This window comes from Syngnathus typhle, linkage group LG20, assembly GCF_033458585.1.
Source record: "Syngnathus typhle isolate RoL2023-S1 ecotype Sweden linkage group LG20, RoL_Styp_1.0, whole genome shotgun sequence".
NCBI lineage: Eukaryota > Metazoa > Chordata > Actinopteri > Syngnathiformes > Syngnathidae > Syngnathus > Syngnathus typhle.
Window position 1 is genome coordinate 7,645,345 of NC_083757.1, and position 22,212 is coordinate 7,667,556.

At 43.2% G+C, this 22,212-nt stretch overlaps 2 protein-coding genes across 6 annotated transcripts in view; both read right to left on the reverse strand.

The window, feature by feature from the left end:
• runx1t1 (RUNX1 partner transcriptional co-repressor 1) overlaps positions 1 to 16,801 on the reverse strand; it is a 49,354-nt gene extending 32,553 nt beyond the window's left edge. The window contains exons 1-3 of one of the 2 annotated variants that reach the window (XM_061266465.1): positions 16,748 to 16,801; positions 16,589 to 16,674; positions 777 to 855 (exon numbers count right to left, since the gene is read on the reverse strand). In XM_061266465.1, coding sequence (XP_061122449.1) covers positions 777 to 787 — 11 coding nt within the window. In that variant the 5' untranslated portion in view covers positions 788 to 855; positions 16,589 to 16,674; positions 16,748 to 16,801. Of the gene's footprint in view, positions 1 to 776; positions 856 to 12,464; positions 12,522 to 16,588; positions 16,675 to 16,747 lie in introns of those variants that run through there. The other variant, XM_061266463.1, reaches the window with a different exon arrangement.
• On the reverse strand, positions 590 to 21,874 carry triqk (triple QxxK/R motif containing). Of its 4 annotated transcripts, none has more exons than XR_009710589.1 (5): positions 21,698 to 21,874; positions 16,748 to 16,818; positions 16,589 to 16,674; positions 12,465 to 12,647; positions 590 to 855 (listed from the first exon to the last, which is right to left on the reverse strand). XR_009710589.1 is itself a non-coding variant. In XM_061266471.1 (4 exons), the coding sequence occupies exons 2-4, from the start codon at positions 16,806 to 16,808 to the stop codon at positions 12,540 to 12,542; spliced, it is 255 nt and encodes an 84-aa protein (XP_061122455.1). In that variant the 5' UTR covers positions 16,809 to 16,818; positions 21,698 to 21,873; the 3' UTR covers positions 10,841 to 12,539. The 4 variants fall into 4 exon arrangements, 1 of the variants encoding a protein (XP_061122455.1); XR_009710591.1 differs by lacking the exon at positions 590 to 855 and adding an exon at positions 9,697 to 10,641; XR_009710590.1 differs by lacking the exon at positions 590 to 855 and adding an exon at positions 10,841 to 11,488.
• Positions 21,875 to 22,212: the final 338 nt, after the last annotated feature.

Sequence of the window (22,212 nt, forward strand, 5' to 3'; positions counted from 1 at the left end):
CTCCCCCCACCCTTTTTTTTCTGACACCATCAATCGTCCCATCTGCCTTGCCGTAAAGCCTCCACCTTTCCACTTTCCACACTTTCTTCTGTCACGTCGTCTAATTCATCGGCGCGCCCCACACCCAGCCCACCCTGGGCCGAGCCTACCCACCTGGCAGCTGTGAAGCCATTTCATGGGGGCTTGGCACGCTGATCACGCCATTACGATTATTGAGTGTATTAAGCCAAGATGGCCGCGCTTTAGTGGCGGCAAGCCTCGGGGATCGCCGGCTTGGTAACGAACCCCCAAAAGTGAAGCAAATAAGTCAGATCAATAGAGAGTAAATCAAATTCATTTTCCCCATTGAAAGGAATTGAAAAGTCATTCCAGCCCCCTTCAATCACTGTCATTTTCTCTGTCTCTGCAATCCAGAAAATCTTTTAGAAAAAGAGAATAATACGTAGAAATAAACTGGTTTTACCGTTGAATCATTGTACGTACTGTAGTATTTGTGTATTTTCAAAAATGTAATAAAAAAACAAAGTAGAATTTTTTTTTAGAAGGTAAAAGTGAGTTTGAAGTGTTTGGCGATCATACATTTATTTTGGAGGGTTTAAAATAATGAAGGCAATGAGAGAGCTTTTTAGGGGTCTTGGCACATAAGACGTTTTAAAAAACAAATTTTAAACATAGCAAGACATTTCATGGACCTCATCAAATTTTTAAAATATTTCTTGGCAGCCATTTTCACGTTTTTTTCGCAGTCAAGAAATAGGAGACAAATGAAGACTCACACAGTTGTCATAAAAAAGATGCTCAGCGTGCTTGCTTCAAGCTGTTGATTTCGTGCCTCCCAGTTGGTTTGCTGGAAAACTGGCACAAAAGAAAAAAATTTGAATTAAACTCGTAAGGATTGAAATGCTCACACCACCTTGTAATAATCCATCTCTCTCCTTTTGCCTCTTCTTGCTTTTAAGTTTGCGGTTTGGACCTCAGTGGCATTTTGTGGTACAGAACTGATCAATTTGGACTGCGGTGCCATTGAGGCGCCTTTGAACAAAAAGCTCAATGTTGCCTGCAAGCAGGTGCTCATCCACCTGTGCGCCCACCCCCCCCACCTACCGTTCTCATTCACGGTGTGTGATCGATGTGACAGTTTACCGGGGTGACAGAGGTCAGGAGATTGTTTCAGCCCTTCCCGCTCCTCATCCTCCACTCTCGCTTTTTTTTCTCCCCGTTTGCCACCTGGAGCGTCTGCAGGAGCTCATTAGCTGACGGGTTGACGTGTGAATGAATTTATGTTCACCAATGCAAAATTAACATTCTGCTTCCCACACCAAATAGAGAAAAGAAGGTGGACGCCAGCAGATGCAAAAGGAAGAAAAAAGTCAAGTGAGGTGATGGCGGCCATCTTCTAGCACTCAGAAGGGCGAACACGTCTTCTTACAGTCGGAAAATTTGAATATGAATAATGAATAACATTTAGAATCAACGGTAACGCTGTTTCAATACGTGGCCAAAAGCGCAACACAATGGCCTCAAAAAGAAGAAACGGCCAGAAAAAACCCCAGCTTAGGTTGGTTGGCAAGCCGGAAGCCATTACGTCTCAATCGACGGGGGTGCGCCTTCCCTCCTGGTGGAAGTTGGCCAGGCGCCCGACGACTGTTACTTAGCACTTGCTTATTGTGGCGGTCGCGCTGCATCCCGTATGGCGGCGTGCAAAAAGTAACAGCGTGCCAACACCGTCTGGACAAACAGCTGCCGCCACCGGTGCCGTCATCTTTTAGGATGCCGCCTTCCAAAAATATAAAAAGTTAACGGAAGTCTCACAAGAATGGTCTCATCAAATTGTTAGGAAGAATATTGTGAGGACAGCTGTAATGTCACAATTGTGCGATATTTTTCTTTTCTTTTTTTACAAGAGATCAAGATTCCGAGAAAAGAGAGAATTGTGACGTATGAGAGAGACCGCAAACCAGGAAGTGTTACCTGGGTGCATGCACCTTGAGGGTCCAGACATATTTCTGGGAGGGGGGCTAGAACTAGAGAAAACATGGCGAACCAGTACAAATGTTTCATTTCAGTTTTATTTGGAACATTTGGGTTCATAACGATGGAGTCCAGTTGTGCATTTCCACTGTGATGTCACATCTGCAGTCGTCGTTATCGAGAGCACTTTGCAGTGGCCGCCCGGCTTCTCGGCATGCATGTCATCTGCCTCTCTTGCCACCTTTCACCAGCAGACGCCGTCTGCTTTCTGTCGGGCGCTGGCCGATAAGCCGCCTGAGGCCCTCGGCTCCTTTTCAAGTACGCGACACACACTGCTTTTTCTTTTCCGCCGCCGCCGATGAGAGCTCGGCGGGCACGGAGTCTTTCAGTCGCGGGGCCGGAGGTCAAGAGTGCTCGGGGCCAAACATTTGATCTTTACCAGCTGTGTCACAGACTGTCATTGTTTTTGGGTCAGGGGCATTTTACAGTCAGGGTCTTGCTCTCGCTGTAAAAGTGACAGCTGCGGCGCGTCTACCGGCAACCCGCGAGCAAAAACAAACAAAGCCTCCGCCAGGGAAACAACCGGGACACTCTCACGGCAAATCGTTCCACAGGGCGCTCCATGGAGAATTCTCACAATGCTGACAAGTGAGTCTGTTTAGTAGACTTGCTTCCATTTGGATGCGTTCCCAGGGAGCGCTTGGCTGAGAACAACTGGAACCGGCCCAAAAATGGCACCAAAATGGCCTGCAATTAAGTCGCTTTTGTTGACATAGTCAGCAGCTTTGGCCGCGAGCAACATTGTATCGGTAATCTAAGATGTGGACGTCGAGCGAAACACGCCTCCGACAAGACGACATCGTCATCACACATGGCAGGAACAAAATTCCACAATCTGATATCGTCCTTCGAAATCAATCATCCCCAAGCCAAGGGCTGCTTTTCCCATCAAGCCCAAGTGCTTCAAAAGAGGCGCTGGAAAAATCATGCAGGATGATTCCATTTCCAATCCAACACGTGCAGCGGGTTTCCGACATTCGGAACCGGCGTCCACCCCAGACGCGTGTGTCGACCGGCTTCTGGTTTTCCTCTTGCGCAACTTTGCGCAGCCCTCGCATCAAGTAGTAGCCTCAAGTCCAATCATTCCTTCAGCTAATGCTAAAGAAGTTCACATTTCTGCGTGATGAAATTATTTTGTTCTAGAAAGTCCTGCAAGATGTTTTGACGACCATGTGACAAGAAGCCCACATGTCATCAAGGTCTCCGCCCACAGCCCTAAAAAAAAATAAAAATGGCACCTTCGGACCACAACACTCGCCTTGAGCGATTTGCACTTAACTAGAACTTTGAGTCACGCTGCCTGTCGCGTAACGGCAACAAAACATGAAGCTCTAATGGTTGCCGTTGGAAGCCAAAGGTAAACAAAGACAATTTACCGCCGAGTAATAGTTAATGGCCAATTTCAGCGGCGACATCGTAAAAGTAAATCTGGACTCTCCCCCAAAACTCGGCATGTTTAAAGCTCTCGGAAAGCACCTCTAATCATTAGCGTCGGCGGCTCCCCGAGGTGCTTGTAATGCGTCTTTTTAGTGCGGGCGGGACCGCAAATATGCCGCGACATCTGCGAAGCGAGCAAACGGCAGCAAACGCCAGCGCGGGTCCAACCATATTGCTGAGGTATTAAGGGGCGGCTTGGAGAAAGGCTGTCTTGCCAATCCCCCGGCCGAGCGCTCCGCTTTCGTCTGCGCCGCATCTCTCTCTCTCGCTCGTTCTTTCTGCCTGACCTGGCAAGCGCGCGCGGGACCTGGCAACCTTTCGGGCCGTGGAGATTTGCGAGCCGCTTTGGCTTGCCAAGTTTGGCACGTCTAGCGCTGAGTCAGTGTTGGCCCACATGACGCTGATGGGGAGTCCTCACCGTTCCCGATGAAAAGTACTGCAGGGCAATCTACTCAATTGGAGGGAAACACGTTAATTTAGATATAGTCGGCCATTTTACTGCCTTTCACTTATTTATCATAAATCATTGCGTAATTACGTAAAAATACGAAAATTGATAGTTCAATTTTTCAATTCAGGTTCCGCTCAACCTCTGCTGTACAGATGTCCTAGCGCGTGAGAAGCAGGTGGGCCGGGTACGGCGCCACCGCTGGCGGGCTGGCAGGGTTTCAAAGCTGTGGGCTTTCCAACCTTTGGATCACACGCTTGGCCTCGCATGGCGAGCCCGCGGGTTGCCATCTGCCCGCCGTCTTCTATCTGAATGTGCTGCATCATTTACGGGAAACACCTGCATCGCCCTGACATTTTGGCTACCCAATGTCGCCGTGATGCAACAAGCGCTCTGTTTACTTACACGTAAAAAGGCCAGAATATTCATTTAATGACATCAATTTTAATTTAGCCACAATCTTAGAATCTTTCACTCCAAAAACAGATGCAAAACGCTTTTAATCTGATAGTATTGACATTTTCTTAATCTGGATCATAATGTCACTTTTTTAAATTGTAAAATGAGTCCCTGAAAACGTGACATACAATAAGCGACCGGTTGCTGCTGGCAAGAAGCGTCGAGTTGCGTGATGAGAGAGGAAGAAAAAAAAAAAACATTAAAAAAACAAATATGACTCCCGCTGCGCCTTTGCCGAGCGCCGCTCCAATTTACTCGTGGCGGCCATTGTGCTGCGCAAACGCGGGTGTGAATAAGAAAAAAGGTCGACTCGCGTTTATTGACAATGACTTAGCCTTGGCATTATGTGGCAAAAGTGAGCAATTTGAACTCCGGATGCACTTTGAGCGGCAATTTGCCAATTCTCCTGCCGAGCGGCGGACGGCCCGTCGGGCTGATTGTATGCTGAAAGGCGCCGCTGGCTTTCACGCAAATGACACTTTGTGCGAGGCGGCTCCGTAGCCAAAAGAAAAACACAACGCAATAGCGACCATGAGACCCGCTGCATTTCTGGAGATAAATTTCAATAACATGTAGCACCGACGTGACTCAGCTGATAAATTCATTTGCGGAAAGGTTGAGCGGCTGCAAAGCACCCGCGCTTGATATACAAACACAATAATGAACCTCGAAATTTCAACGCCCCAGGAATCAGGCAATTTAAAATTTCAACAGAACAATTTGACAAATGACGGCACCACGAGAGTTAAAGAAAAACGTAACATGCTCGCAAAGTCAGTGCAGATTTGAGATAAAAATTCTACAAAAAAACAACTCGGAACGTTAACGCGAGACATTAGCATTAGATATCTAGCGTTCAGGAAAAATATGCTTGTCAAGACATTGAAAAGAAGGCCTGTCCTTGACCAAGGTCGTTAACGTCCCACATCGAATCGGGGACATTAAGCTCGGCCCAAGTTTGCTCTCGAGCCGAGATGGAATCTCAGGTGACGTCTGGTGCCGACGTCAAAGAGCCCATCCGGCGAGGACATCCATCACGCGGCCAACGTAAAACGCGTTAAGGCAATCTTTTAAACTGTGCGCATCTGCCGGACATAAAAAGCAAAACAAAAAGAAAACCCTGACACACAATCTTTCTACCAATCCAAAGGGTGTCAAGCATGTACGTGCGCTTAGCTAATGCGGTCCGACGTAACGACCGCGCCGTAAATTTGCAAAATTAGAACGTCGGCTTTTTATTGAAGGCTTTTACAGAGGTGTTGATTTTTATTCAGTCATTAGTCATTTTGAAGGCTTTATTCGCCCATTTTACTGACCCGGCTGCGAAACACAGCAAAATTCTGCCCCGCATATCTTTCTCAAGGGATTCGTGGCCAGGGCACGGAAAATGTTTCATGGAAGAAGACCAAGTTGAAGAAAAATAGAGAACAATATGAAATTCAGTTAATTTCCCAAGTTTTTAAACCTCAGATATTAGGGGTGTAAATCGCGGGTTTTGTCACGATACGATATCATATCGATACAAAGAACTACGATACGATATTTGCCGATATCTTAAAGCCTGCTGCGATTCATTCACGATATATCACGATATAGTGCTCTACGATCGATATATATATTTTTTTTAAAATAAAAAATATAGAACAGTATCCTGATTTATAACAATTCATACGCAAAATCAACAAGGTACTGCAAACTCTTTATTTAGGAAATTACAAGAGTATTGTAGTATACAAAGTAGGGGTGTAAATCGTGGGTTTCGTCACGATACGATATCATATCGATACAAAGGACTACGATACGATATTTGCCGATATCTTAAAGCCTGCTGCGATTCATTCACGATATATCACGATATAGTGCTCTACGATCGATATATATTTTTTTAAAATAAAAAATATAGAACAATATCCTGATTTATAACAATTCATACGCAAAATCAACAAGGTACTGCAAACTCTTTATTTAGGAAATTACAAGAGTATTGTAGTATACAAAGTGCTTATTTTAACACTGAACTTTGATGTCGTGTTTTTTCTTTAAATGTGCGGCGAGATTTGTGCTCCCTGAATATTTGATCACCACATGGCAGGATTTACAAAGTGCACGTGTCTTGTCCGTTGAGTCATCTTTTCTTTGGAATCCAAAGTGCTTCCAAAGAATGACCCGAAGCCTAAAGGGGAGCAAATTTCCTCGTCTTTTTGGACACTAGCCATAGCACCATCCCAGGAGCCGCGTAGTTGTCGGCTCCCCTTTCACGTGCCTGCTCTGCTCACAACAGAACACACTGCTCCCGGAAAGAGGAAGCAAGCAACAATGAACTGGATTTCAAAATAAAGTCGCGTCTAATGTCCGAGGTCAAACACGGCGATATAAATCGATGTTTACGTTTAGCATCGATACCAATAAATCGTAGAGCATTATATCGATTAATCGATGTGTATCGATGAATCGTTACACCCCTATTAGATATCATTTACGAAATTATTTTGATTTCTAATTTCATAAGATCACATTTTTGTATACAAAACTGGTCTTGAAATCTTGTGACTTTTCTCAAAGGACTGCAATTTTTGTCTCTTAGAAAGCCTTTGCAGAAAAAAATGACGCCCCCCCACCAAATCTCTAATGTGACTTCATTGGGGGAAAATGACACCTTTCTCACAAAAACAAAGACTCTTCAACTTCATAAGATTCTTAGTTTTTTATTTAATTAGCAAATTTTGCACAAGTGTTTCTCTTCAATCCACAAAAATGTTTTGCGTATCCAACTTGACACAAGTCGCTCTGTCCCGGTGACACGATGACTGACGGCCATCTTGACTGCCGCTGACCCGGCGACAGAGCCGTCGCTACCCAGGGCACAGAGGGGCCAGTGTGAACCCCCCCCCCCCACCACCACCTTCTTCGCCACACTTCAAGAGGGGCCTTAGTGACCCTTTGCAAACACTTCAAAAGAGACTCTGGCCTCTTCGGACAACTCTGCAGAGGACACCATCCAGGCAAGAAATGGGAATTGGGCTCCATTCTTGAGTCAACAGTGATGGACAGCCTCGACTGAAGCTCTCAGGTGAGACGGACTCAAGCGATGGCTTCACTGGGCCATTGTCGGATCGGGTGACAGCTGCCACTTCCTGCCAGAGATGGGGACTCGAGTCACTGTGACTTGGACTCGAGTCACTGTGACTTGGACTCGAGTCGCTGTTTTGATGACTTGTGACTTGACAAAAATAGAAAAAACTTGAGACTCGACTTGGACGTTAAAGACTCAGGACTTGACTTGAGACACGATGACTTGAATGACTTCCGTGTTATTTAGTTTGTTTTCAGTTTGAATATAAAATTAATAATACTTTTAAAAAAGTAATATCGATAACACGGTAGGAGCGCAGGCTGAGAATGGCATTGTCATGATTGGATCACTACCTTGTCAATCAATCGTGCCCTCTCTATCTACCTAACGTGTTTATTGGTCAGCAGGAGCGGTACCTTCGGCTATCGTAATTACCATTATGACAGCAAGAGACGGACAGCACAGTGCAAGATATGCAACAGAAACATTTCAGCCAGCCAGACGACTTTGTCCGTTTGAAGTTTATAGAGCTCTGGGGTCTCCAGATGTTACAGATGAAACATAAAATGTTTCTAATGCTCTTTAATGTGCCTCTTCTTTCAGATTTTTTTTAGATTATTTTTTCATGTTTGCAACTCAAATGTGTCAGACAGTCGGCAGACGTTCATTTGTTTAGATTGAGCTGTCAATCATTGTATGAGGTAATCTCTTTTTTGTTTGATTCCATGGTGCATTTGACTGAATATCAGTAATTACTAGGGGTGTAACGATACATCGATACACATCGATTAATCGATATTATGCTCTACGATTTATTGGCATCGATGCTAAAGGTAAACATCGATTTATATCGCCGGGTTTGACCTCGGACATTAGACGCGACTTTATTTTGAAATCCAGTTCATTGTTGCTTGCTTCCTCTTCCGGGAGCAGGAAGCAGTGCGCGGCGTTGTTGTGTTGTGAGCAGAGCAGGCACGTGAAAGGGGAGTCGACAACTAGTACGCGGCTCCTGGGCTGGTGCTATGGCTAGTGTCCAAAAAGACGAGGAAATTTGCTCCCCTTTAGGATTCAAGTCATTCGTTTGGAAGCACTTTGGATTCCAAAGAAAAGATGGCTCAACGGACAAGACACGTGCAGTTTGTAAATCCTGCCATGCGGTGATCAAATATTCAGGGAGCACAAATCTCGCCGCACATTTAAAGAAAAAACACAACATCAAAGTTAAGTGTTAAAGTAAGCAATTTGTATACTACAATACTCTTGTAATTTCCTAAATAAAGAGTTTGTAGTACCTTGTTGATTTTGCGTATGAATTGTTATAAATCAGGATATTGTTCTATATTTTTTATTAAAAAAAAAATATCGATCGTAGAGCACTATATCGCGATATATCGTGATTGAATCGCAGCAGGCTTTAAGATATCGGCAAATATCGTATCGAAGTTCTTTATATCGATATTATATCGTATCGTGACAAAACCCGCGATTTACACCCCTAGTAATTACAGTGCAAATCCAAATTATTGTCATATTTTTTAAACAGGTTAGACACATTGGACAATGATGGTTACTAGGGGTGTAAATCGCGGGTTTTGGCACGATACGATATCATATCGATACAAAGAACTACGATACGATATTTGCCGATATCTTAAAGCCTGCTGCGATTCATTCACGATATAGTGCTCTACGATCGATATATATATATTTTTTAAATAAATAATATAGAACAATATCCTGATTTATAACAATTCATACGCAAAATCAACAAGGTACTGCAAACTCTTTATTTAGGAAATTACAAGAGTATTGTAGTATACAAAGTGCTTATTTTAACACTGAACTTTGATGTTGTGTTCTTTCTTTAAATGTGCGGCGAGATTTGTGCTCCCTGAATATTTGATCACCGCATGGCAGGATTTACAAACTGCACGTGTCTTGTCCGTTGAGCCATCTTTTCTTTGGAATCCAAAGTGCTTCCAAACGAATGACTTGAAGCCTAAAGGGGAGCAAATTTCCTCGTCTTTTTGGACACTAGCCATAGCACCAGCCGAGGAACCGCGTACTAATTGTCGACTCCCCTTTCACGTGCCTGCTCTGCTCACAACACAACAACGCCGCGCACTGCTCCCGGAAAGAGAAAGCAAGCAACAATGAACTGAATTTCAAAATAAAGTCGCGTCTAATGTCAGAGGTCAAACACGGCGATATAAATCGATGTTTACGTTTAGCATCGATGCCAATAAATCGTAGAGCACTATATCGATTAATCGATGTGTATCGATGAATCGTTACACCCCTAATGGTTACTGAAAGTTACTTCTATCTTGTCTTTTCACGTTACTAAGATCAGATTCTGCGGGTAAAATTGCAATAATAAAGTGACTTGACTTGGACTTGACCTATTTAAGGACTTGACTTGGACTTGACCTATTTAAGGCCTTGACTTGGACTTGACCTATTTAAGGACTTGACTTGGACTTGAGCTATTTAAGGACTTGACTTGCTCAAGAAAAAAATGACTTGGGACTTACTTAAGACTTGAAGGTTAAGACTTGAGACTTGCACATGTGTGACTTGGTCCCATCTCTGCTTCCTGCCTTTATCCTGCAACACGAACTGGCTGCGTTCCCGTGCGTGTGTGTCCGCATGGGTGTGTGTGTGGTGTCCGGGCAACGGGCCCAGGTGCGGCGAATCCCAGGTGCTTCCCCCGCCAACACAATGGCAGACGTGTGCAAATACACACAAGTAAAGGGAGAGCGACGGGTATCTGAGAGGACACCTGTTGGGCACCTGCGCCACACACGAGCCACACGCACTAAAACAAAACATTGATTTGGTCCGGCCACTAATAACGATGCAGGATATTTTATGATTGCTTTGTGATGTTTATTAAGGACTATTGATTGTGTTCATAACGACTTGTTGATCGGCTTGTATGCACAATTGTTTGTCGTCTATTCGTTCTTTATTAGATTCTTCCAAGCATTTCAGTCAAGTAGACATGCAAGCTAATGACACACACAAAACAATGAGGTGTTTGCCAGCATTGCATTAGCTTGGTTGGCTTGGATGCTTTCCACCGTGCCCTCGCGCCAACGCGGCCCAGTCGACATCCTCCGACGGCCGGTAGGCCGGCCGCCCGTGTGCCAGCCGGGACGTTGATAGGAGAGCGTGACTTACACCTTTATAGCTGCGCCAAAGAGAATGGGGAGGCCATAAAAAGCAAATCGACGCATCGATAGGTTGTAATATCCATTATTTTTTAAGAGCTGAAGATAATGACTACACCTGCTTTTAACTGCACCGCTATAGCAAAAGAAAACCTTCAACAACACTGAAGCAGAAAATGTATGAGTGAAAAAAAAAAAAAATCAAATTTCTGGAAAAGGTTTTTTTTTAAAATTACATTTATTTCATAGAGGTATTATATCATTTGATAACTAAAGGATACACACTTCAATTTGCCTTCCTCTATCTTCTTTTTTCATGTTTTCTCATCATTTGTTTTTGTTCCATAAGGCCTTTTTTTTTCTCATATTACATCTAATGACAACTTTATCCTGAAACAATTTCTTCTCACAAAGACTTTGTTCCTTGTACTTTTGCGACATTTCTTTTTTATTTCAGTGCAGCCAAACACTTAATGGGAAGAAGAGCCATGAAACCGTGGGACGTGGGTTAAAATGAGTCAATAAGACGATGGTTCAAAATAACGTCTTGGCTTATTTTCAACCGTGCAGGTTTAGGTGAGGGCTGTATTTTACGAAGATGTACTTAATCAAGTGTCCGGCCTGTGTGAATCAGTCATGAAGCACACAACTCTTATGGCATTCCGGAGAATTCCTGATAAGATGTAGGTAGATGTCTGGAAGGTCTATTAAATCGACTTATTGTGTTGTTGCGACTGAAGCCTGTCGGCTTCTCATAATGGTTCCTTTGACACGCGGCCTTTTACTGGAGTCGAGGAGGTCATGGGAGAGCACTCATGGCGGGATAATGAAGGCATTGACGGAGCGAGGCGTTGTCGTCACCCGGCCCTGGCATTCAAATGAAAGCGGCACATTTGCCATGCTAATCCAGGTAGAAACGCGCCATCGCTATTCCGCGCACGGATTCCAATCTGGCACGTCTTTGCTGGGGAGGCCAAGGGGGGAGGAGCGGCGGAACTCGACGGCAAAAGTGATTGTCTCCTGCGCCGTGACGGCAGATTTACATTTTTCCCGGAGCGAACGTGACTCCGCGATATTACTTTAGAAGACCTGCGGGGATAGCCGCTCCCAACCATTGTGCTGCCGGAAATTATCCCTCATGCCTCGCCCCCCCCCTCATTTGGTTTTCACAAAATTATTATTTACATTGGAACCTCGGTTGTCGCAATGAATCCATTCAGTCAGACTAAAACCAAACTGTGTGAAAACCAAAGCAATATCTCCCATAGAAAATCGTGGGCATCCAATTTATGTGTTCCACATATTTGGGAAAATACGTCGAGAAGGTGGAAGCGTCGCTACTCATGCTTTTCAACAAGTTATTTTCTGACTTTCTTTATCAATTGGCTGTTTAAAAAAATTAATTAAAAAAATACAAGTGTCAACAGACGGCGATGCGGATTCCACAATGCAAGCTTTCAGCAGCAACTCAAGGCAACGATAAACCTCCCACTTGCTTGGCGTAACATCCCTTCAAAAGTCAGTCGTTCAAAACAAAAGCAATGCTTTGTGTCGTGAGTATGACTGCTAAGTCAAACTGCATGCTTTTATTTTGAAGGCCTATGATGGCAAATGTTGTCCCGCAGCCAGGTAGGCTTGTTATTGCTTTGAGTTAGTCAAACGCTGACTGGAATACACCCTGCCCTCTGTTGGACCCTTTGTACAAAAATGTTTTTGGATAAACATGCATTGATATCGGGAAACCAATGGCCAAGACATGCATTTGTGTTGTACCAAAGTTTAGATGACATTTTTTCATGATTGAAGGCCTCTATATTGCTAGGATTGTGTGATGTGGGTGTACCTAATGAAGTGTCTGGAAGACTGCTGACATCACTTCCTGTGATCTGTACACAAGGAAGTCTCCCACGGACTGCCTTCAATCCACATCCATGTCCATGTTAATCTCGTTACTGAGATTGAGGTAAAAAAAAGCGTAGACGCAGACCACAAAGAACAAGATAGCCACCACCACCAGGAAGGCGTCCTGAGAAGACACAAGACATATTGCAAGTTCCACTGATGCGCCCCCAGTTTGTACATTTGGAAACGGGGCGCCACGTACACATACGATGTCGCTTTGGTGTATTTGACGAAGGAGCTGAGGGGGGGGGCTCACCTCAATTTTAGAGTCTGGCTGCAATCACAGACTCAAAAGGAGACATGACCCACTTTTTGCCCCTGTATTGTTTAATTGTCCCTTTCCGCACGAGTGGCGGTCCACTTGATGACGAGTACCATTCGCTCTTGCTCTTCATCAGCTCCACTTTGAGGAGGGCCACTCCGACTTTTTCCACTTGTTCTTTAACCGCCAAACAAACTTGCTCATCAGCACTGGAGAGCTTGGAGGACTTCAAAAGGCTGATTGGGGTTTGCTCAACAACAACACGAGGCAAACTGGGCCACAACGACAGCGCAGGCACATTTAAAAAGAAGGGGGGAAAAAAAACCATCTTCAAGGCAGAAAAACTTTTTTTACTTGCTGTTTAGGCAGTCAATTTATCGGGCCGGTCTCAAAATTGTCTGACATTAAATGTGGCTCACCATTTGAGGATTACCGTAATTTTCGGACTATAAATCGCTCCGGAGTATAAATCGCACCAGCCATAAAATGCCCCAAAAAGTAAAAAAAAAACATATACAAGTCGCTCCTGAGTATAAATCGCATTTTGGGGGGCAATTTATTCGACAAAATCCAACACCAAGAACGGTCATGAACGAGCAACAACAGGCTAAACGATAGGTATGCTAACATGACATAAACACAAACGAAGAGCTGAGAACGGCCCTGACGTAAAATTCAGTTATTCAAAAAACTATTACATCAATAACACGTTAACAAAACCATCTGTGTCACTCCAATTCATTAAATCCATCAATCGTCCTTTGTCAACAATGTGTGCGCGCCGCTGATGGCGCTTGCACTTCAAAATATTCCACAGGCCCATATAACGATATATAAATTAGATATCAACTAACTATTATGTAAGCAATAGTATTAAATAGGGGTGTAAATCGCGGGTTTTGTCACGATACGATATCATATCGATACAAAGAACTACGACACGATATTTGCCGATATCTTAAAGCCTGCTGCGATTCATTCACGATATATCACAGTATAGTGCTCTACGATTGATATATATATATATATATTAAATGAAAAATATAGAACAATATCCTGATTTATAACAATTCATACGCAAAATCAACAAGGTACTGCAAACTCTTTATTTAGGAAATTACAAGAGTATTGTAGCATACAAAGTGCTTATTTTAACACTGAACAACAAATGTTGTGTTTTTTCTTTAAATGTGCGGCGAGATTTGTGCTCCCTGAATATTTGATCACCGCATGGCAGGATTTACAAACTGCACGTGTCTTGTCCATTGAGCCATCTTTTCTTTGGAATCAATGTGTATCGATGAATCGTTACACCCTTAGTATCAAATAGGGGTGTAACAATTCATCGATACACATCGATTAATCGATATAATGCTCTACGATTTATTGGCATCGATGCTAAACGTAAACATCGATTTATATCGCCGTGTTTGACTTCGGACATTAGACGCGACTTTATTTTGAAATCCAGTTCATTGTTGCTTGCTTCCTCTTTCCGGGAGCAGTGCGCGGCGTTGTGTTGTGAGCAGAGCAAGCACGTGAAAGGGGAGTCGACAACTAGTACGCGGCTCCTGGGCTGGTGCTATGGCTAGTGTCCAAAAAGACGAGGAAATTTGCTCCCCTTTAGGCTTCAAGTCATTCGTTTGGAAGCACTTTGGATTCCAAAGAAAAGATGGCTCAATGGACAAGACACGTGCAGTTTGTAAATCCTGCCATGCGGTGATCAAATATTCAGGGACCACAAATCTCGCCGCACATTTAAAGAAAAAACACGACATCAAAGTTCAGTGTTAAAGTAAGCACTTTGTATACTACAATACTCTTGTGATTTCCTAAATAAAGAGTTTGCAGTACCTTGTTGATTTTGCGTATGAATTGTTATAAATCAGGATATTGTTCTATATTTTTTATTTAAAAAAAAAAAAAAAAAAAAAATCGATCGTAGAGCATTATATCGTGATATATCGTGAATGAATCGCAGCAGGCTTTAAGATATCGGCAAATATTGTATCGTAGTTCTTTGTATCGATATGATATCATATCGTGACAAAACCCGTGATTTACACCCCTAGCATCAAACCATCTGTGCACTCTAAATCATTAAATCAATCGATCAAATTCCTCGTCCTTTGTCAACAACGCCGCGCGTGCGCCCTGACGTCAGCCTCGTCGTTATTCCAAAGATCTACTATATAACTATATTGTAGCGTTAACAAAGTTCAAGGAAAGACGTGGGTTTGGTAAACGGCTCTTTATTTAACAAAACAAACTTCCAGGCGTGTGGCGGCGTGGACTTCCAGCCACGGAAATGGAAGCAAGCTCCATAGAATAGGACCGGGCGTGCGTAAAAGCCATGACCGAGCCCCATCCACCGTCGCCGGACAGCCACCCGACCGAGCGCCGGCCCCAGACTTCCATCCACGGAGGTGAACTTGAGCTCTAAAGAATAGGACCAGGCGTGCCTAAAAGCCCTAATAGTCATAGTGTGTCACTCCAAATCCTTAAATCCTTCAAACTCTTCGTCCGCCGTGTCACTTAGAAACAAAGCTGCTAATGATGCCGGTAGTACGTGGGGTCCTTCGTCATCTTCGTCATCCTGTGATCAATCTTTGTCCTTTATGTAAACAACCGCCACGCCGCGTCGCGCTGCTGACGTCACTTGAAATTTAAATTACAGTAATCCCTTGTTACATTGCGGTTTCACTTTTTTGGGGGGGGGGAAATTTTTGAAAAAAAAGACACATATAAGTCGCTCCTTATTATAAGTCGCCCCCCCACCCAAACTATGAAAAAAAAAACGCGATTTATAGTCCGAAAATTACGGTAAATTGTGCTTCAGATAAAGGAGTTCCGGCTTCCAGCATGTCAGGATTGGTGCAAGTCCATCTCCACTTTTACGGTCAAGCTGCAGCTAACAATAGCAATGCCTGCGTTTGTGTCAACGCAGCACACGGCAAGTTTTGCACAAGTCACCAACCGACCGACCCTCCCTCCCACTCTCTCCCTCCCCTCCCTCTCTCATATATGCCAAGTGGTCCAGACGGCCCCCGCTAACAGCGGAGCCGCCAAACAGGCTCTCCTGGCAGCTGCCGATTCCTCATGCTGGTATGTCGGGTTGGCGCTACACAGAGGGAGGCCAGCTGCCTCCGCAAAACGGGAGGACGGGCGCGGATGATGTGGAAGGAGAACACCAAGGTCAAATCATGACCCCCAACTCTTCAACACTAACCGCCAAAAGCCGACCCGTTTAGCTAAGACTTCAGCCACAACGCAAACGGCAATTTCGTTTTGTGTGCACCGAGCGCTTACAAAATGACAATAAAGTCTGTCTAAGTCTAAGTCTAAGTCTCTAATGCTAAAGCCTTAACGCTAGCCCCAAACGACTATCTCATCAAGGCTGAAATTGCCGTCACGGCACTTGAGGCCAAAGAAGTCCAAGACTCTTTTTTAATGGGCTCCGTTTGTCCTGGAGGTATTTTTAATCCAAGGGGCTCCTTGTCAAAACATGAATAATTCACGGGCCGTATCAATATTTCAAGATAGCGACGCATCTAATTGGATTAAAGACGTGCTTAATGAGGCCCCGCCGTGTCTATGTGATGCACATGTTTAAAAAAGATGACCATTTCATCATGGCCGTGCATTTCATCCTTTAATCATTTATGAAGAAAGGCGAGCGATATTTCACACGGCGGATGGGAACAATCGTGCTATATTTGCACTCGATTACAGCGCACAGGGACTTGCTCCTTTCTTGAATCAAACTTTTTTTTCCAACCTTGATTAAAGAAATTCAATCTCACCCTGAATCCGGACGAGTTCTTCTTGGCTTCCGCTTTGAGCCGTGTGGCCTTCAGAACCGACTTTGTCTTTTTGTAGTCCTGCTTACCTGCAAGAATTTTGCGCATTTATTGATTGTTTTGGTATCTATGATGGTTGATTTCTAAAGGGGGGGGACGCACCAATTTGTTTTCTGTATTGATCCACTGGTAAGTTGGTGGCACTGGCGTCCTTCTTCCCCATTCTTCTTCAGCTAGAAAAAAACATACACAAATGAATGAAAGTGTACAAAAAAAAGGAAATTATCTGTAATATTTTTAATACGAAATATAGTCGAGTTTTTGTATTCAAAGGAAATTGTTATAGTTGCTCTTTGCAGATGAATAATGTGTATGCATTAGGGGTGTAACGATTCATCGATACACATCGATTAATCGATATAATGCTCTACGATTTATTGGCATCGATGCTAAACGTAAACATCGATTTATATCGCCGTGTTTGACCTCGGACATTAGACGCAACTTTATTTTGAAATCCAGTTCATTGTTGCCCGCTTCCTCTTTCCGGGAGCAGTGCGCCCGGCGTTGTTCTGTTGTGAGCAGAGCAGGCACGTGAAAGGGGAGTCGACAACTAGTACGCGGCTCCTGGGCTGGTGCTATGGCTAGTGTCCAAAAAGACGAAGAAATTTGCTTCCCTTTAGGCTTCAAGTAGGGGTGTAACGATACATCGATACACATCGATTAATCGATATAATGCTCTACGATTTATTGGCATTGATGCTAAACGTAAACATCGATTTATATCGCCGTGTTTGACCTCGCACATTAGACGCGACTTTATTTTGAAATCCAGTTCATTGTTGCTTACTTCCTCTTTCCGGGAGCAGTGCGCCCGGCGTTGTGTTGTGAGCAGAGCAGGCACGTGAAAGGGGAGTCGACAACTAGTACGCGGCTCCTGGGCTGGTGCTATGGCTTGTTTCCAAAAAGACGAGAAAATTTGCTCCCCTTTAGGCTTCAAGTCATTCGTTTGGAAGCACTTTGGATTCCAAAGAAAAGATGGCTCAACCGACAAGACACGTGCAGTTTGTAAATCCTGCCAAGTGGTGATCAAATATTCAGGGAGCACAAATCTTGCCGCACATTTAAAGAAAAAACACGACATCAAAGTTCAGTGTTAAAACAAGCACTTTGTATACTGCAATACTCTTGTAATTTCCTAAATAAAGAGTTTGCAGTACCTTGTTGATTTTGCGTATGAATTGTTATAAGTCAGGATATTGTTCTATATATCTAAATATCGATCGTAGAACACTATATCGCGATATATCGTGAATGAATCGCAGCAGGCTTTAAGATATTGGCAAATATCGTATCGTAGTTCTTTGTATTGATATTATATCGTATCGTGACAAAACCCGCGATTTACACCTGTTAGGATACGGATTTTAGCTATTGATCTGACTCCTAATTGTGATCAACACTTAACACAAGAATTGCTATGTTCTAATCCACACACTGGCGCACCTAACAATTTTGCGAGTTCGTTCTGTCAAAGAGAAGACCAGTAGATCAATCAGACCGAATTTACCAATTGTTTAATCCTGACAAAGCAAGCTAATACAGGCGCCTGGGTCTTGGGTCCTTAACACAAAAACTCGTGTGCCTTCGTGACCAGAAAAGACAACACATTCTTCCGGGTTGCCCAGTTTTAAAGAAACACAATATGAATATTCAAGCATGCAAATTATTGTGTGGTGATTGGTCGATGGTCGATGGTCATCTCCTCCTCGTTTGGGTTTTTCCCCTGCCCAGCACAGGTGTCTGGACCACAAAGACGAGTTGTTTTTCGCGTTCCCATCGGCCTTGAGATATCCTCCCTTTCTGGACCACCTGTTTCACAATACTTTGAAGAAAACAAATTCATGTAGCCTGCACATTCCTTTCCACTTATTAAGCGACCACACTACTACTAGAAGTTATATTGATATGATTATATGTGTCTAACGGAGCCTTAATCAAATGTGTTTGCAAACTGCCGAAAGTACATTTCCCTTTACACCCCTAGCTTCAAGTCATTCGTTTGGAAGCACTTTGGATTTCAAAGAAAAGATGGCTCAACGGACAAGACACGCGCAGTTTGTAAATCCTGCCATGCGGTGATCAAATATTCAGGGAGCACAAATCTCGATGCACATTTAAAGAAAAAACACGACATCAAAGTTCAGTGTTAAAATAAGCACTTTGTATACTACAATATAGGGGTGTAAATCGCGGGTTTCGTCACGATACGATATAATATCGATATAAAGAACTACGATACGATATTTGCCGATATCTTAAAGCCTGCTGCGATTCATTCACGATATATCGCGATATAGTGCTCTACGATCGATTTTTTTTTTTTTTAAATAAAAAATATAGAACAATATCCTGATTTATAACAATTCATACGCAAAATCAACAAGGTACTGCAAACTCTTTATTTAGGAAATTACAAGAGTATTGTAGTATACAAATTGCTTACTTTAACACTGAACTTTGATGTCGTGTTTTTTCTTTAAATGTGCGGCGAGATTTGTGCTCCCTGAATATTTGATCACCGCGTGGCAGGATTTACAAACTGCACGTGTCTTGTCCGTTGAGCCATCTTTTCTTTGGAATCCATAGTGCTTCCAAACGAATGACTTGAAGCCTAAAGGGGAGCAAATTTCCTCGTCTCTTTGGACACTAGCCATAGCACCAGCCCAGGAGCCGCGTACTAGTTGTCGCCTCCCCCTTTCACGTGCGTGCTCTCCTCACAACACAACAACGCCGGGCGCACTGCTCCCGGAGAGAGGAAGCAAGCAACAATGAACTGGATTTCAAAATAAAGTCGCGTCTAATGTCCGAGGTCAAACACGGCGATATAAATCGATGTTTACCTTTAGCATCGATGCCAATAAATCGTAGAGCATTATATCGATTAATCGATGTGTATCGATGTATCGTTACACCCCTACTACAATACTCTTATAATTTCCTAAATAAAGAGTTTGCAGTACCTTGTTGATTTTGCGTATGAATTGTTATAAATCAGGATATTGTTCTATATTTTTTATTAAAAAAAATATATATATATCGATTGTAGAGCTCTATATCGCGATATATCGTGAATGAATCGCAGCAGGCTTTAAGATATCGGCAAATATCGTATCGTAGTTCTTTATATCGATATATCGTATCGTGTCAAAACCCGCGATTTACACCCCTAGTATGCATTGTTGACATTGATGCTATTCATTAGCTTGTCTGTGGCATTTCCCTTGAGGTGTTAGCAAAAATGTTGAAAGGGAATTTCGCTAGTCTGGCTGCTTCTGTTTGATTCACAACGTTACAGGAAAGAAATGTGTCACTGCCAAGTCGTTGGTTGGTGAGAAAAACAACATATGGTTCATTTGCGAGGTGGGATTGCATTCATTTTCGTCACCTTTTGGTAGACGCGCGATCCATCTCATTGATGCAACAGTCCCGTTCGAGCCGCTCGCTCCACTTTGATTAGCTCAACAGCTCTACCAGGCTCAAAATAAACTGCGGGGAGGCTCTAATTAGCCAAATGTTAGCATTGGAGGAAGACCATCTTTCTTCAAATCTTGGTCAGGGTAGGGGGTGTTTATTTACTCAACCACGGTTATCTATAAAGAGGTGTCTATTTAGGAGGGAAATGTGCCAGTGGGACATGAATTACAGACTGGCAGCACTTTTTGTCTGCAGTAAAACAAAAAATGAGTTACCTGATGGCGGAGTAATATTTAGTGTCGATTTTTCAAGACAATATTTTGACAGGGGGAGAATCATTCAAGTTACATATTAATTGGTAAAATTAACATTTTTGTATCATAGAAAGGTGTCCATTTTTTTAGAAAGGTAATTACAGGGACTTACTGGCACCGCTCTGCTATTTCTTTCCCTGAGGTGAAAAAAGGAGGAACCTATTTGAAAAGAGGTGGTATTAACTAGGGGTGTAAATTGCGAGTTTTGTCACGATACGATATCATATCGATACAAAGAACTACGATACGATATTTGCCGATATCTTAAAGCCTGCTGCGATTCATTCACGATACATCGCGATACAGTGCTCTACGATCGATTTTTTTTTTTTTAATAAAAAATATAGAACAATATCCTGATTTATAACAATTCACACGCAAAATCAACAAGGTACTGCAAACTCTTTATTTAGGGAATTACAAGAGTATTGTAGTATACAAAGTGCTTATTTTAACACTGAACTTTGATGTTGTGTTTTTTCTTTAAATGTACGGCGAGATTTGTGGTCCCTGAATATTTGATCACCGCATGGCAGGATTTACAAACTGCACGTCTTGTCCGTTGAGCCATCTTTTCTTTGCAATCCAAAGTGCTTCCAAACGAATGACTTGAAGCTAGGGGTGTAACGATACATCGATAAAAGGGGAGCAAATTTCCTCGTCTTTTTGGACACTAGCCATAGCACCAGCCCAGCCGCGTACTAGTTGTCGACTCCCCTTTCACGTGCCTGCTCTGCTCACAACACAAGAACCCTGCGCGCACTGCTCCCGGAAAGAGGAAGCGGGCAACAATGAACTGGATTTCAAAATAAAGTTGCGTCTAATGTCCGAGGTCAAACACGGCGATATAAATCGATGTTTACGTTTAGCATCGATGCCAATAAATCGTAGAGCATTATATCGATTAATCGATGTGTATCGATGAATCGTTACACCCCTAATATCGATTAGTCGATGTGTATCGATGAATCGTTACACCCCTACTATTAACTGTATACAGTAGCAGGTGTTCATTTTGTGGTCATTATTGTCAACTATTTGGCAATTAATTATCACAAATTTCTCAACTTTGATACGAATAAAGAGATTCTTGCTTTTCCCCTACGTAGGTTAAAAAAATAGCAAAGGCACTTATTTGTTCATATTAACAGCAGATAGCAGTGGGTGTTTATGTGAAATTGGTGGAGCGCGCAGAATGATGCCTTTTTGTGGGAGACACATTGGTAGTCAGAGCAAATAGCGCGAAAAACAGTTTGGAGCCGTTTTAACGTCTAAACATCACCCCGCAGTTACCATTCGTTGAATTTGCAGAGATACTCACACAGTCAGTGTTCTTTTCACTTATTACAGTGCTCCGTAGACGAGGTAACAGCTGGAACGCCGGGTGGACATGTGAATCAACAAAAACAAAAAAGCGTTTGATTGCACTTTGCTCTTCATTACTTGCAAAACGCCAGCGTAGCACTGCAGCGTTTTCCGGGTTTACACTTCACCGGGGGATGGGTCACGGGCGTTTCGTCCAATCAAATACGGATATCGATGGTGTCCGCCAATAGGAAGCGTGAGCGACGGTAAAAAGGCAGGTTTCCTTGCAAAAGGGCCTCAATACAAATTAAAATCGCATTTTCGTCTGTTTTTTTTCCAAGTTACTTGAGTCTCACAAAAAACAACAACAATCAGAACATTTTTAAAGAAAAAAACACAAGTACCTTGACATAAAATGGCCTCCAGCAGCAGAACAACGTGAGTTCTCACATCCAACCAGTGCTGAAATTGAAGAGTGTCTGTTTAATAATCTCTGTTTTTGCTAAAATAGCGTACGATGGACATTGTTGT

Bases quoted from the DNA above. Each gene is read 5' to 3' on its own strand.
- triqk (XM_061266471.1), bottom strand. From the start codon at position 16,808: ATGGGGAAGAAGGACGCCAGTGCCACCAACTTACCAGTGGATCAATAC. The intron at 16,675-16,747 runs GTGCGTCCCCCC...AAATTCTTGCAG, and splicing joins TCAATACAGAAAACAAATTG to GTAAGCAGGACTACAAAAAG. The intron at 12,648-16,588 runs GTGAGATTGAAT...GTGTCTTCTCAG, and splicing joins AGAACTCGTCCGGATTCAGG to GACGCCTTCCTGGTGGTGGT.